The sequence below is a fragment of the Lacerta agilis genome, chromosome 8, assembly GCF_009819535.1.
Source record: "Lacerta agilis isolate rLacAgi1 chromosome 8, rLacAgi1.pri, whole genome shotgun sequence".
In the NCBI taxonomy this organism is placed as follows: Eukaryota; Metazoa; Chordata; class Lepidosauria; order Squamata; family Lacertidae; genus Lacerta; species Lacerta agilis.
In genome coordinates, this window is record NC_046319.1 from 21999870 (window position 1) to 22016456 (window position 16587).

The 16587-nt window shown below is 45.5% G+C and overlaps 1 protein-coding gene across 1 annotated transcript; it reads left to right on the forward strand.

Moving 5' to 3' along the window:
* The first annotated feature begins 196 nt into the window (after nucleotides 1-196).
* LOC117052174 (trypsin-3-like) lies at nucleotides 197-16374 on the forward strand. Its single transcript, XM_033158950.1, has 6 exons — nucleotides 197-259; nucleotides 1466-1576; nucleotides 9711-9870; nucleotides 11306-11447; nucleotides 14054-14320; nucleotides 16222-16374. The coding sequence occupies exons 1-6, from the start codon at nucleotides 226-228 to the stop codon at nucleotides 16369-16371; spliced, it is 864 nt and encodes a 287-aa protein (XP_033014841.1). The 5' UTR covers nucleotides 197-225; the 3' UTR covers nucleotides 16372-16374.
* The last annotated feature ends 213 nt before the right edge of the window (nucleotides 16375-16587 follow it).

Below are 16587 nucleotides of genomic sequence, written 5' to 3' on the forward strand. Positions count from 1 at the left end.
GAAGAACGTAAGGTGAAGGGAAGTCAACCAGGTGCTGGTGTCCCTGAAGGACCTCTTAGGTGAATGACCCACTGTTCTCATGGGGATGGGGGTTGTCATGGCAACTGGAAGAAGAACCGGTGGATGCCCAGGCACAAGAGGAAGAGGTGATTCACTGAGTGCCTGTCCTGCAGGCAGATCCCTTTCAGCGGACGGTTTAGTGGGAACAGGCAGCTAGTGCAAGGGATGAAACTCCTGCTTTTCCTCTTCCCATTGATTGGTGAGTAACTTGCCACAAACGGGACTGTTGCTTGCTTAGCGTACGCTGCACCCAATCTGCTTCGGAACCAGGGGTGCTGGTGCTGGAATGGTCTCCTCAATGTGGGGGATTTGCCAAGCCCAGGTGACATTTAATTGTTTCGCCAACAAGAAAACATTCCAGCCGGACATATTTATCGGCAAGGATGGACCTATCTTTCCGTTTCTAGTTTCACATTTTTCCAGCTCTACATCAGCCTTAAAAAGAAAAGAAAAAAGACCCAATAAGAATTTTTCAGCCTTTTAGTGCAAGTTTCTCATAATATACAATTTTTTGGTAGGTGCGTTATTTTGTTGGAGAACTGCATTGCAAAATTCAGAGACGTAAAGCTTTCGAAGGATAGCTGTCTTTCGATTTACATACTAGTTTATGACTTTAAACAGTCATAGCCTCCCCCAAAGAATTCTGGAAACTGCAGTTTGTTAAGCTGCACATTGTTTCCCTAAATTGAGGAAGAAAGCATGCAACCAATCAGTGCAGCTGGCTGCTGTGGGAATAAGTAGGAAAGGATCAGTCCATTTTGGTCCTCTTGGACCCCCAGATTTTTCCATCTTAAATTCAGTTACACACACACACACTGCTCGTGAAAATTCTTCAGCATTCTATTGTAAATTTCTCCTAAGCAGCACAATTTTGTACGCAGTTTTGACCCATTTACACATTTTTGCAAGCAATTTCTCATGACCAAATGCATTTTTGTACATTGCTTTCACTAATATATTTATTTTTATGCATAGCGGTATTTTTTTTTTTTTGGTAAAACATGTATTTAGGTAAACATTATTTGACTGGAGAACTTGCATTGCAAAAAAAAATCAGTTATGTGCAACCTTCGACGGATCACTGTGTTTTGGTTCTCATATTATTTTGGAAAGTGTGAATTTGGTGGATTCAGCTTTAAATGAGAAGTGCATTAGATTTCTTCCCCTAATCTCAAGCAGACACACAGGTCACCTGGACACTCCCACTATGATGAGAACACTGCAACACCTTGGGCTTCTTTTTAAATTATAGCCATTCTTTCTAAACCTGGTTATATACACATAAAAATGAGTACCTGCAAATTTTATGCAAAACCGCTCCTTCCCTACCCATTGATAATCTGTAAGAAATCGAGACGGCAACTCAGGGGTCCAGTAACAGCTGCACATCGCGCTCTTGTTCCAGGAACGACTCCACAGATCAGTTCAAAAGCTGGCGACCCTGAGCATGTCTCCAGGAGTGATGAGGCAACCGGAGGCTCCTTTGGCAGTGATGAGAATGTACAGGTGTGGCCAGGTATGGGAGTACCAGCATCATATGGCTTTTGCAGTGGGATGAGAGGACCAGCATCAATTTTAGGCCAGGAAATCTTTCCAGGTTCTGCTTTCAGAATGTTGTCCAATAAAGAATACAGAGGGAGATGACCCACAGGCCAGATACTGTACTGCCTTCCTGGCTTTCATATCTGATCCTTGGGCTCTTCACAGGTCACACCCCTCCACAACCTTAGTTCACACTCTCCTTGAGTGTGTTAGCTAGCCTGTCTGCTGTGTCTCTGGTACACCTTTTTGCTTGCCTGAATGCAGGATATGTTGGGTGGATTTTGTTCATCCTCCCTGTTACTCGTGTCTGAGCAGAACGTTTAAAGTAATCAGTTTGACATTTAAAACAATTAGTTAGCAGTTCAAAACATCATCCCTTGCAGCATTAAAGTGGAAACTTTGGAAGCAGGCTGTGTAACCTTATTTTTTATTTATCCAGGCTGTGGAAACAGACTGGATTTTTCTTTTTCCCACTCTTAAGAAAAGAACCATGCAACAGACTGTAAATCAAGTATAAAAATAGTATTTTACTCACATAAAAGTCTTGCCCTCAATTCCAGCATTAAAAGTAATCAAAAGGAAGGCTGGCAAACTCTACTTCTAGATTACAAAATACATAGCTGAGTTTAAAAATTGAGTCTCTGCCAAAGTGGAGACCAGATAGATGTCTATCTGCCTTGGAAGCATAGTGGAAAAGAGAGAGTGAGTCCTATGGCAGGGAGAAGTAGATATGATTAGACCCTTTTGACTCTCCCCCCCTCCCGCATCAGAGAACTCAAGGGAAGTGACATCACACAGTGCCTTCTCTAGTAATCAGGAACTCCGCGAGTCTTAACCCCTTCATATCCTTATTTAGCAAACATGCATTGTTGGATTTGACTGTAAATTCCCACAGCATAGGGGTGTGTGATGAAACTAGCTTAGTGCACCAAGACAAAATGCACATTCATTGCTCTGCTCGCTTTTGCCTCTGGCCCCCTCCGCTCCTGGCATGTGGCCCCTGGAAAGCTGCCCTGAGGGGAAAGCGGCTCTCGGGCTGAAAACTGTCTCCCACGGCTGTTCTATGGCTTGCTGTCCCTTTCCTCAGGATGCAAATAATTAAAAAAAAAACCCATGAAAAACAAACAGGGCTTCTGCTGCTCGTTCCTCGACTTCCCCTTCGAGAAAACATACATGAATAATTTCACTATTGTCGGGGAGAAAAGGAGAGCAGAGTAGCTGATCCATCGGAGGCTGTCCTTAGAGGGATATCCACCTCCGCTCTGCTCCTTGCCAGAGAAGGGAACGGAGAGAAGAGAGAACTAACTCTCAGACAGTCTTAAAGCAAGTGAGATTGGATGAAACCAATTGGGGAAAATTTAAAATGTATTTAAAAGATAGCTGTAAGATTGAAAATTAGATATATTTTGAGAATAAGATAGGCTGTAGAGGCGAAGTTAGAGGTACTGGATTTAAAATGATAAGATAAGATAAAAGATAGAATTGATATTAATGGTAAAGTAGTTGTAAGAAAATAATTAGAATTTGTTAAGATTAGGAAGTTACGAAAAAGGTATTCACAAGGGACGCAGAAGGAGGTGATAGGAGGAAGTCCTACTAGGATGTGAGGGAAAATGGAGTTGTTTTTATCAGAAGTAATAAGGTGTAATTTTTGTTAGGTTTTTTTTGTTAATGTTAGTTTTTTATTGTTTGTTGTTGTTGTTTTTTTTGGTTATGTGGAAAAATTTAATAATTTTTTTTTTAAAAAAAGAAACCACCAGTTGCAGAAGGAGGAGGAGGAGGGTTGGCCATCAGCTCAAGCTAGTAGCTAGGCTCTAGGTTCTATTCATTTGGCCTTACAGCCAGTACAGGTTGGTCTATTAGGACAGATGGGGCACTGCCCCACCAACTCCTGTCTGCTCTCAGCCACCCCACCCTACACTTGCCCAGAGGGGTGTTCCTGGCTTTCAGCTTCCTCCTCCTCCTTCGTTTTAATGTAAAACTCCTCAAGGAGAAGAAGGGTGGGGACAAGAATATACTGACATGGCTCCACCTGTCATTGGCTCTGATTCCACCTACTGTTTGGCTTCCCTGCCTTCCACCCTATCAGTCCCAATGAGCTCCAACCCTCACTGTATACACCAATGTATACACCATGTAACCTAAGTAGGGTACTGCCTGCTCTGACTGGCAGCAGGCCTTTGAGGAACCAAGCAGAGGGGCTGTCAATCAACCTGCTAGCTAGCTGATCCTTGAAATATTTTTTTTAAAAGGATGAAGGAGACTTTTTGCAAGCAAAGCATCTGCTGTGCTGCAGAGCTGTAGGGCATTTCGCACTAAGGCAATGCAGATTCTCTGCCAAGGAAATTGGGATTTTGCAGCTTGTGTAAATTAAACAAATAACCTCTGGCAAATCAACTTCACTGCAATGGTGAGCATGCTTTCCCTGAAGAAAGCCCCACTGAGTTCAATGGGATTCACCTCCAGCAAAAGAAAAGAAAAAAGCTAATGCAATTCTAGGCTGTATCCACAGAGGTCTAGTGTCCAGTTCAAGGGAAGTCATAACCCCACTCTATTCTGCCTTGGTCAGGCCACACCTGGAGTACTGCGTCCACTTCTGGGCACCACAGTTTAAGAAGGATATTGACAAGCTGGAACATGTACAGAGGAGGGCAACCAAGATGATCAAGGGTCTGGAAACCAAGCCTGATGAAGAACGGTTGAGGGAGTTGGGGGGTGTTTTGCCTGGAGAAGAGGAGACTGAGAGGAGATATGATAGCCATCTTCAAATATCTCAAGGGCTGTCACATGGAAGATGGAGCAAGCTTGTTTTCTCCTGCTCTGGAGGGTAGGATCAAAATGAATGGATTCAAGTTACAAGAAAGGAGATCCCGGCTAAACATCAGGAAGAACTTTCTGACAGTAAGAGCTGTTCGACGGTGGAACGGGTCTCCCTCAGGAGGCTGTGGGCTCTCCTTCCTTGGAGGCTTTTAAGCAGAGGTTGGATGGCCATCTGTCATGTATGATCTAGTTGAGATTCCTGCATTGCAGGGGGCTGGACTACATGATCCTTGGGGTCCCTTCCAACTCTACAGCTCTGTGATTCTAAGCATGTGTAAGAACATGCAGATTAAGGACTGAAAGAAGTCACATTGCCTGTTATTTTTTATTATTTTTTTTATAGCATTTTAACCCCCCCTCCCCTGAACTAAAGTGACATTGCATAACAGAGCAATTATCTCCACTCCAGAGAACATAAATTTGGATGTTCTTGCTTCTTGACAAGTCTCCTCTTCCAATTTCCAGTCGTTTTTCTTTTGAAAACGGTACACTAATCTTTCAAAAAGGCAAACCTTAAAAGTGCATTTAAAAGAGCTGTCGCTGGTCGTCTCCACAGGAGGACTGCGCTGCTCAGGTGTTGCCTTTTCGCAATCAGCTGGAAGGAAAATTAAAACTTCCATGTCACCATAGGTAGGCAGACTAAGGCCCAGGGGCCAGATCCGGCCCAATTGCCTTCTAAATCCGGCCCGTCCAAGCGTGTTTTTACATGAGTAGAATGTGTCCTTTCATTGAAAACGCATCTCTGGGTTATTTGTGGGGCTGGCCTGGTGTTTTTACATAAGTAGAATGTGTGTTTTTATTTAAAACGCATCTCTGGATTATTTGTGGGGCATAGGAATTCATTCATTATTATTTTTTCAAATTATAGTCCGGCCCCCCACAAGGTCTGAGGGACAGTGGACCGGCCCACTGCTGAAAAAGTTTGCTGACCCTTGCATGACATGACCTTTGAAATCATTTTACTTTATCTGGAACAAAAAAAAAATAAAAAATCCTTCCAGTAGCACCTTAGAGACCAACTAAGTTTGTTATTAGTATGAGCTTCTGTGTGTGCATGCACACTTCTTCAGATACACTGAAACAGAAGTCCAGTGTATCTGAAGAAGTGTGCATGCACACGAAAGCTCATATCAATAACAAACTTAGTTGGTCTCTAAGGATGCGGGTGGCACTGTGGGTTAAACCACAGAGTCTAGGGCTTGCTGATCAGAAGGTCGGCGGTTCGAATCCCCGCGACGGGGTGAGCTCCCATTGCTCAGTTCCAGCTCCTGCCCACCTAGCAGTTCGAAAGCACGTGAAAGTGCAAGTAGAGAAATAGGTACTGCTCTGGCGGGAAGGTTAACAGCATTTCCGTGCGCTGCTCTGGTTCGCCAGAAGCGGCTTTGTCATGCTGGCCACATGACCCGGAAGCTGTACGCTGGCTCCCTCAGCCAGTAATGCGAGATGAGTGCCGCAACCCCAGAGTCGTCCACGACTGGACCTAATGGTCAGGGGTCCCTTTACCTTTACCTTTAAGGTGCTACCTACATGGCTACCTACCTGTACCATTATCTGGTAATATCCATCTCTTTGGTCAAGATCCTGAGTGTTGTCTAAGCAGAAGTAAATTCCATGGGAGGGAGGTTTCCTCTGAACTCAATTAGGGCATGCTGGATCAGGCCAGTGGCCCATCTAGACTTCAGAGTGGCCAACCAGATGCCTGGGGGAAGCGTGTGAGCAGAGCTTGAACACTGCTGCACTCTCCCCTCCAGCAATTTCCAGTAAATGGCATCCAGTGGCATTACTGCCTCTGATCCTGGAGGCATAGTGTAGTCATTGATAGCCTTCTCTTCCATGACTTTCTCAAATCCTCTTTCAAAGTGATCTCTTAAGTGCCCATCACTGCCTCCTGTCGGAGTCATAGAATCAAAGAATCATAGAATTATAGAGTTGGAAGAGACCACAAGGGCCATCCAGTCCAACCCCCTGCCAAGCAGGAAACACCATCAAAGCATTCCTGACAGATGGCTGTCAAGCCTCCGCTTCAAGACCTCCAAAGAAGGAGACCCCACCACACTCCTTGGCAGCAAATTCCACTGCTGAACAGCTCTTACTGTCAGGAAGTTCTTCCTAATGTTTAGGTGGAATCTTCTTTCTTGTCGTTTGAATCCATTGCCCCGTGTCCGCTTCTCTGGAGCAGCAGAAAACAACCTTTCTCCCTCCTCTATATGACATCCTTTTATATATTTGAACATGGCTATCATATCACCCCTTAACCTTCTCTTCTCCAGGCTAAACATACCCAGCTCCCTAAGCCGTTCCTCATAAGGCAACGTTTCCAGGCCTTTGACCATTTTGGTTGCCCTCCTCTGGACACGTTCCAGCTTGTCAGTATCCTTCTTGAACTGTGGTGCCCAGAACTGGATACAGTATTCCAGGTGAGGTGTGACCAGAGCGGAATACAGTGGTACTATTACTTCCCTTGATCTAGATGCTATAGTCCTATTGATGCAGCCCAGAATTGCATTGGCTTTTTTAGCTGCTGCATCACACTGTTGACTCACGTCAAGTTTATGGTCTACCAAGACTCCTAGATCCTTTTCACATGTACTGCTCTCAAGCCAGGTGTCACCCATCCTGTATTTGTGCCTTTCATTTTTTTGCCCAAGTGTAGTGATTCTCATCATTTCCCCTTCTGAATAATAAGAGAAAACTAGCAAAGTTTCCCCTTCCAGAATGCAGAACATACCGTTATGGTTGAATTACAGTTTTCAAAACAGCCATCCTTAATTCAGTTTAATTTTTACCCAATATATTGGTACCATTATCAAGCATATCTAAATTTTAGTTTTGTCTTTTTAACTGGGGTTATATTTGACTCCAGAACCAGATTAGGGAAGTGGTTCCCACCCATCCACCCCTTTAAAAAAACAAACAAAAAAGAGTAGGAAGAGCAAAATAGTTAGAATAGCAGAAGAAGAAAACAATAAAACCTCTTAAATTTTTAGCCCAATAAAATTGAGCATAAAGTAAGCAGCAGTAAACTTGGCAATAAGAGTTTAGTAATAAAATGTTCACAGCAGTAAAAGCTTGCTGGAACAATCAGATCTTCTATTTCCTGCAGAAAGCCAATTGATTTTTAAAAGAAAGAACATTATCTTTAAATGGCAAGGCATTCGTGGAAAAGAGAGATTGGGAACTGGTAGCCTTTCAGTATTTTCTTTTCTTTTTAAAGCAGCCACATACAGAGAACAGGAAATGACTAATTAAAGGGCCAGTAGGAGGGAGAAACCTCACCAGCACATTCGCACTGAACAGTCTGCTGCTGAAATGGTATTTTAATGGTGGAGTGCAGTGCAGTGCAGTGAATCATCACAAATCAAGTCTGAGGAAAGACTGGAGAACAACACAGAAAACATTGGAATAAAATGGATTTGCCAGCAATGCTGCCTGTATTCTCTCTGAAGACTGAGTGAATGAATGAGGCAATGGCTGGTATGGTAATCAATGATGGTCAGAGGAGGCGTCTCTAAGGCTATCTGTTAACAGCTTCCTGTCCTATATGCTAAGTGTGAGCTCATTCTCCAAGTGTGGTTGCTTATGGCAGTGGTCTTCAACTAGTGTGCCGTGGCACCCTGGGGTGCCTTGAATGATGGTCAGAGGTGCCGCGGGCAATACTGGCTTCTGTCCCTCTTTCCTTCCCTCCTTCCTACGATGCCCTCTCGCATCTCTGCCTCCCAAAGGCTTGTGCTGCTGTTTGTTGCAGGAGCCCTGGCTACAAGCTCCCCAAGTGAATGGGGCCTCTGGGGCTGGCCAAGGGTTGCTTCCCAGGATCCTATGGGGCATTGTGAGGAGGCGCCTCTCTTTGGGGCGGGGGAGCTCAGAGACCAGGGCAGCAGCTGTGGCTGCCCAGAGGACTCCCAAGCAGAGGGGAGAAGAGAAGAGGCTGAGGGAACACTCCACAAGGGAGGGTGTTCAAAAAGGGGTGAGGGGTTGCCAGCTCTGCAGGCAAGGGGTACCATAACTGGGCCCCACAAGGGTGCCGCAGAAAGAATGTAGTTGGTCAAGGGAGCTGTGGAACCAAAAAGGTTGAAAACCTGGCTTATGGGATGAAAACAGCATCACCATGCACAAGTGTGAAATCCCAATGTTTGCAGAAGTCCAAAAAAGATTGCAAGGGTGGGAGGAATTAAGGATAGGGCACCTCCCCCACCCCCATCAGCCCAGTTAGGACCAAGCATGCTCAGTGAGCATGGGGTTAGGGATCGAGGGGATAGTAAAGCTAGGGAAGGCCTGGCTGAGTGGCCGAAACACTGAGCAGTAGCAGCACTTCATGCTGCAACAATCTGTTGCGGTTTCAGTTACGTCTCTAGGGAGTCTCAAGTCTCAACAATGATAGGTCAGGGCAGGTCATGTGTTTCTATCTGACCATACAAAAACTTCTAGGTTAGACTAGGGGTCCCTCCACACTGGTGACTGTTGTTTGTATTCTGCAACATGTTACCGACACAATAATAATGCACTAGCAGCAGATTTATACTGGGCTGCCCACATGTCACTTTGCTTTACACTAGTTAACCAGTGACGTTTGCCCAGTCAGGAGAGACTATCTGGCAAAAGTGCAACAAATACAGGACAAAACAAAGAAAAACCCTAAAATGGAACAATTGTGGTCTTAAAAAGTAGCAAGATCAGAGCAGGAAGTTATTGGGTATGCGCTAATTGGAAACAAAGCAGAATGGGTCCCACTCAGAGTTAACCCCCTGAAGTCACCAGGCCTAAGTGGGTCATGCCCATTATTTTCATTGGGTCTACTCCAGTGCTTCCTCCCCCCCAAAAAATGTTTAGGGGTACTCTCATTTTGACTCAAGAAACCCCCCATTTTATAGTTCAAATTGGGAAAAATAAATGCAGTAAATGGACGAAAGTACAAAGATTCACAAATGTTTAGGGGTATGTATAACCCTGCGTCGTCGTCCCCGAAAAAAAGCACTGGTCTACTCTGAGTAGGACTGGTGTTGGGCGCAACAACCCTACATCTGCTTTGGCGAGGCCCAAGCTGTGTTGAAATGATCACACATAAAGGTCGACAAACTGTAATGAATGTACAAAAGTACATTTGGAGGAGCCTTCAGTCGGAGCTGGGTCCCATGTATAGATCAAAGCTGTCAACCCTCCTTGCTGTTTCCCAATGCTATAATAAGGGAATTTCCCGCAAAAAAGGGGAAAGGTTGACAGCTATGGTATAGATTTTTGCCCCCTCAGAAATTCTGATTATTGTATGACAGTTCTTCCCCTCCGCTCTGCAGATGGCGCAAGTGACTCCCAACGCATCATTGGGGGCTACATAGTTTCACCCCACTCTTCAAAGTACCTGGTCTCTCTGAAGAGGAATACAGGCTACCATTTCTGTGGTGGAGCCCTCATCAGTCGGAACTGGGTCCTGACCGCCGCCCACTGCAAAACAGGGTAAGGAGCCCAGGCACACTGCAGAACATCTGAACGCTCTCCAGGTCCATCCATTGGGCATCCTGCATCAAACAGGTTGGCGGGAGCCGGTCAGAAATAGGCAGCACTGATTTGGAAACGTTGCACAAACTCAAAAGCACGGCAAAGGTTCAAAATCCAAAGCAGAAAGAGATGTTTCTTCTTGGTTCTGGCCAGAGGCATGGGAAGGTCAGGTGGTACCCGGTGCGCAAAATTTCTTGTCACCCCCCCCCATTGATTCCCCCCCTTGCAAAAATGGTTTTACGTTATTTCATATTTTCTTACAAAGGAATAATAACAAGTAATAATAATAATAAAAACTTTTATTTATATCCCTCCCTCCCCGGCCGAAGTCGGGCTCAGGGTGGCTAACATCAGATACATAACATTGGTATAAGATCAAACAATAATTAAATTACCTCCTAAAAACATCTCAAAATCAAATTAGTCTAATTAGATGGTTTTCCGCAGGGTTAGGGTTGGGAACAGTAAGTGCTCCACTGAACTGAAATTTCAGCCTTCGCGACATAGGAAAACAGCCAAGTAAACAGCTATTTTGGTGGAGGAGGGTCAAGATATTAACTGATATGCATGAAATTTCATATATAGCTATATAATCCCTAGTATAGTAAGATAAGACTTTCGGAGCAGGCATTTTCAATTTTTTTATAAAAAAAATCAATTTATTTTTTTTACAGAATGTTTTTTTTTTTAATTTCCTTCATAATTTGTCACCCCCTCCATTATGGAAACCGGGGCGGCCCGCCCCCCGCCCCCCTTTTGCTATGTCCCTGTTGGCGGGAGCCGGTCAGAAATAGGCAGCACTGATTTGGAAACGTTGCACAAACTCAAAAGCACAGCAAATGTTCGAAACCCAAAGCAGAAAGAGATTTTCTTCTTGGTTCTGGGTCTCTCTTGCCTCCTTGCAAGGAGGGGAGGGGACTCTGTTGCAACAGAAAAAATAAAGATCTGCCTTGCTTTCGCTGCATCCTGCCTCCACCCATTCATCTCTGACCGATCATGGACTTAGGGGACTCAGTCCCTTGGGGAGTTGGGCAGCAAAAGCCAACCACCCCTATTTTTTTCTGTATCAGTGGCTGAAGGAAATGTTTGTAGAGTAGTAATTTAATGGGAAAGGAGCATGAAGGTGGATAGAGGAGGAAACCTGAGAAAAGGGGCAGTGGACAGCTTTTAGCCAGATCTCCCCCCCCCCCCGGTTGCCAGTTTTACAGCAAAGCTCTTCCTACAAATTAACTACTGTCATATGGTTCTGGAGAGGTTACTACACTACCCATCTGCGGCAAGCCCAAAGCCATATCAAGATCTGACAGTACTGCATAATAGACCCCTGCCTAACCCAAATCTGACATGTTTGCGATAAATCCACCCTCGTCTCATTTTCTTGCTCCTCTTTCAGAATCCACCAGATGCTGATCGTAGCCGGGGAATATTCGCTTTCCACGTTTGAAGGCACGGAACAGATCTTCCGACCTGCCCGCATGGTGGTCCATCCGGAATACAGCCCCACTTCCAAAAATGCAGATATCATGCTCATCAAGGTAACAAAGTTTTCCTGGGTGTCAGAACGGGGTCAGGATTGAAAGGAAGGGAGAGTTTCAGCTGGAACTGTGGAGGGCATGCCCAGGTGGGCCAGGATCCACAGCCTGCTGACCAGATCTTTGAAAAACGATGACTTTTTAAAATTGCAATTACCGTATTTTCCGGCGTATAAGACGACTGAGCGTATAAGACGACCCCCAACTTTTCCAGTTAAAATATAGAGTTTGAGATATACTCGACCGCAGATTCTCCACCCGGCGTATAAGACGACCCCCGACTTTTGATAAGATTTTCCTGGATTAAAAAGTAGTCTTATACGCCAGAATATACAGTATGTTGGGGACTGAAAAACGGAGAGGCACCAGCCATGGGCATAGCCAGGATTTTTGGAAAGGGCAGGCAAAGTTGTTCAGCTGTTGTTGTTTTTTAGGAAATCAAAGCTGTTGAGCTGGGGAGGGAAGGGGGAGGAAATGAAGCGACAGGCAGCCTTTCATGTGATCAGCTCCAAATCCTTACCTACTGTAGCTTGGAGTGAGGCATTGCTTATTTTTAGTTTTGGACTGCTATTTTGTGCAAGCATGGTAGATCACAAAAGGTGTCAACAAATCCCCATGTATCTCAGCTTTCCTGGCTTGGAGGAGCAACACACACACAAACAACATGTGGCTGCTGTTTTGTGCAAATCTGGTAGAGAAACTTTTTTTTAAAAAAACTTTGTGCTTACAGGTAAACAGATACCAGTCTGTATGCCCAAAATGACCTCAGGCAAGGCCGGCCCACCCATGAAGTGGTGTGAAGTAGCTGCCTCATGGGGGCCTCCTGCCACGGCCCCATTTCTGCCAGAGAAGCGGTGCCAGCACTGATTTCCTGCAAGGTCTTGTGAGATCTCATCAAAGTCTTGCAAGGAGAGCAATGTCAAGGAGAGCAAAAGATCTCATGAGATTTGGGTGAGATCTTGCAAGCTCTTTCAGGGAATCTGCACCAATGCCACTGGGTGCTTCTCCACAAGCGGCGGAGGTGACACACCTGGTGGTACAGCTGCAGTACCGCTGGCAGGTGGCACAGAGGTGGTGATGAGTGGTGGTGTGGCAGAGCAGGGCGGCAGTTCCTGTTTTGCCTCAAGTGACAAAATAGGATGTACCACCCCTGACCTCAGGATCCCAGAACTTACAGTTGTTAGTTCTGAAGGAAGGAAGGCCAGGACCCACAGCCCAGGTGGGGCTCGCTAGCTTAGGGAGGCGATGTGCAATTCCTCGGCTGCAGTAGGATCAGATGAGGGTCAGATGCCTCGTCAAACCCAGAAGGCATCCTGTCCAGGCCTGCGTCAATATCCCAATGAATCAAAATCCTAGCGTTTATTCATTTCTACAGGTTTTTTTTTGGGGGGGGGGTCCCTCCTAAATCTATAATACCGTTGTTTTCACAGCTGTTCCTCTTCTTCTGCCTCCACATGGTTTTTGCCAGCTTGCTTGCTGGTAACGACACACACGACGTAACAGGCTGTATGTAACAGTATAACTTCTATTTAAAAAAAAACACAATTCAACCTATCAGTGCTGGGCAAAGAGTCAATGAGCAAGCATTAAATTTACAGCCTGCAGTGCATTGAAAGAAAATATTGTGAAAATGATGCATAGGTGGTAGTTAACGCCAACTAAACTCGCTAAAATGTATAAAATGAAAAATAAGGAATGTTGGAAATGTAAAGAAAAAGAAGGGAATTTTACCATATGTGGTGGACATGAAAACCTTCTGGGATTTGATATATAATGAGGTGTGTGTGTGTGTGTGTGTGTGTGTGTCGTTAAAAAAAAACCAGAAGCGTTTTTACTGGGGAAGAAATTCCTAAAAGAGATCAAAAATTATTTATGTATGCAACCACTGCAGCAAGAATTTTAATAGCCCCAAAATGGAAACAACAGGAGTTACCAACAATTGAAGAGTGACAGACGAAGATGATGGAATATGGCGAAGCTGACAGGGAAAATCCGAAACCAGTGAGATCAAGCTTTCTAAAAAGATTGGGGGAAATTTATACAATGTTTGAAGGACAATTGTAAACAGTGTAAAGGAAACAGTTAACAACTTTGGCAGGAATGATTTGAAAAGGCTTATAAGGTTGAAAATTCTACCTTTTTACAGATAAATTAAATAGGGAATAATGTAAGGTTAAAAGGGGGAAATTAGAAATGTGATGATATAGCAAATAAATAAAGTAACCATGAGGTGGGAAGGGGGGAAGTTGATGAGCTTGAGTTTATGTGAAAAAACAAAGATTGTATTTATATGTTATAAAATGGAAACTCAACAAATATAATTTAAAAATAAAAAATAAAAATGTCAGTGAGCAAGCTGGCAGTGGCACCTGTCGATCTTCCTTTGATGCTGCAGCCATGTCTGAGCTTGAACAAATGGCAACTGAGTGAGAAGGTTGCAATGATGAAGGAGGTCAATGGAGCTGCTGCTCAGGTTTGGGCTCTTGGCATACACCTGAGCATGCCAACCATTGGCACCGGCCCAAACTGGAGGGTCTGCATCCGGGTGAGATTTAATTGATGGAATAAGTGACCTGCCTCCACCCCCACCCCTTGATGTCTCGAAACAGCTGAACCGGCCGGTGGCCTACAGCCCCTTTGTCTCCATCGTGCCCCTTCCCCAGCAAGGAGCCACAGTCCAGGACGGACGTTTCTGCCAAGTCTCCGGTTGGGGTTACACCACTCCCATCGGGGGCAGGACATCGGACACTCTGCGCAGCGTCCACCTCCCCATCATCTCCACGTGGAAGTGCAACAGCTCCTCTTCGTACGCTGGGTACATCACCAGGAACATGATCTGCGCCGGGTTCAACACCGGGGGGAAAGATGCCTGCCAGGTAAATGCCAGTGTCCGTTTAGCAGAGGAAGTTCGGAAGACTAAATGCCTCTTCGGAAAACTGATCAGCTTAGCGCAGGGAGGGTGGGTTGGGATCTCAGTCAGAGGCAGTAACACTTCCTGAATAGCAGTTGCTGGAAACCACAGGAGGGGAGAGGGCTCTTGAGTTCGAATCCTGCTTACGGGTTTCCCACAGGCATCTGGGTGGCTTCTGTGAGAACAGGAGGCTAAACTAGCTGGTCCATTGGCCTGATCCTGCAGGCTTTCCTTACGTTCTGAAGCCTGAGGGCCAAATGTGGCCCTCTAGCTCTCTTTATCTGGCCCTTGAGACTCTCCCTAGCCACATCCCCTCTCTGCCAGTAGGCTGGAGGCTCCATGCCACCCCTGGGTTTTGGGGTATGAAAGAGGGTTCCCCCCACCCTGTACTGTACTTTCCTGTTATCTTCCAGAATGGTGGCTGCATTGATTGAGTTACCCCCACTCTGTGCCTTTCAAAAACAGACCTTTCCCTGCTGCCCACCTCCTGCGTTTTCTCCTTCAGCTGTGATTCATCTTTATTTGAGAAGGGCTTAACTCCAAGGGCAGATAATCCAGTGCTTCCTGCTTTACCAGTCCCAGTTTTCCTGGTTGCCCATATATTGCTGTTCCCGTCTTTGACAGGTTGGGGGATCCCTTCTTGAAATGTTCTTTGAGAGAGCCGATGATGTTGCTGTTCTTTGGGGTTCACCCCCTCCCTCTTTCCTAGCAATTAAATTTCGGAGGAGACGACTGCACGCTTCCATGCTCACTCATGCACCTAGAAACACATTGTTGCATGCCACCCCAAATATATACAACCTGAACCTACAATGGAGGAGCTCACAGCATTAGCACCCCAAACCCAAGAGGTTCTTCCCATAGCCACAGCCTTTGATTCCAGCAGAAATCAGGCATGCCTTTGTCACTCAACTGCCCAGCCTGCAGCTTGCTTCTAGCTTCTAGTACACACACAAAGGTAAAGGTAAAGAACGTGGGTGGCGTTGTGGTCTAAACCACTGAGCCTCTTGGACTTGCCGATCAGAAGGTCGGTGGTTTGAATCCCAGCGACGGGGTGAGTTCCTGTTGCTTTGCCCCATCTCCTGCCGACCTAGCAGTTCAAAAGCACACCACTGCCAGTAGATAAATAGGTACTGCTGCAGCGGGAAAGTAAATGTGATTGCACCAGAAGCAGTTTAGTCATGCTGGCCACATGATTCAGAAAGCTGTCTGTGGACAAATGCTGGCTCCCTTGGCCTGAAAGCGAGATGAGCATTGCAACCCCATAGTTGCCTTTGACTGGACTTAACCATCCAGGGATCCGTTACGTTTACCTTTTTACACACACACACACACACACACACACACACACACACACACAGGCTTTTGCCTTTTACCTTTCACAACATTAACACCTTTTAAGGTCTTGCTCCTCCCAGAGTTGCAGCCTTGGGTTCAAGCAGAAACCAAGCATGTCTCTGCCTCTCTGTTTTCTGCCTGCTTCTAGCTCTCTCACGGACACCTCAAGTCAGACCACGTAACAGCTAGTTGAGAGAGGGGGCCCACCCCTTTGTCCTCTGGCACAGAGCCACTTCCTTTGTTACCTTAATGGCCCATACTTAGGGGCCACTACCAAGAAACTTGTCTGGCTGTTCCAGCAACTGGATCCTAAAACGTGCCACTCTTCCTTTTGAGTGTTATGCTTCCAACAGGGACCAGGTGGGGATGGGTCAAGACTTTAAAAGAGCTTTGTGAAATTACTTTTTTTAAAATGTAGTTTGCTTTTTAATATAAACAACCAATGGATATTAGCAGCTGCTTTGACAAGGCTTTAATGCTAATTCTCTCCACTGTGTTTCCACCCCCCCTCTTTCTTTCTCCCACCAGGGCGATTCTGGGGGCCCCTTAGTGTGTGAAGGGCGTGTTTTTGGGATTGTTTCCTGGGGCCACAGCTGCGCCAGCCCCAGATACCCAGGTGTCTACACGGCAGTCTCCAACTTCCAGAAATGGATTTACAAGACCATCTTCAAGAAATAAACCTGCCATTTGGTCCCTGATGATCAAATAACCAATTCGTAGTACACATACACACATATCTTCAGACCCTGGGATTAATCTTCTCCTCTCTCTGACCCACAACCACTTTATATGTCCAGTATGCATTACTTCAGTTGTAAAACACACCATTAACTTAAGTCCTGGATATATGAAAGAGGGCCTCCTTCTCTACAGACCCTCTCAGGAGTTGAGTGT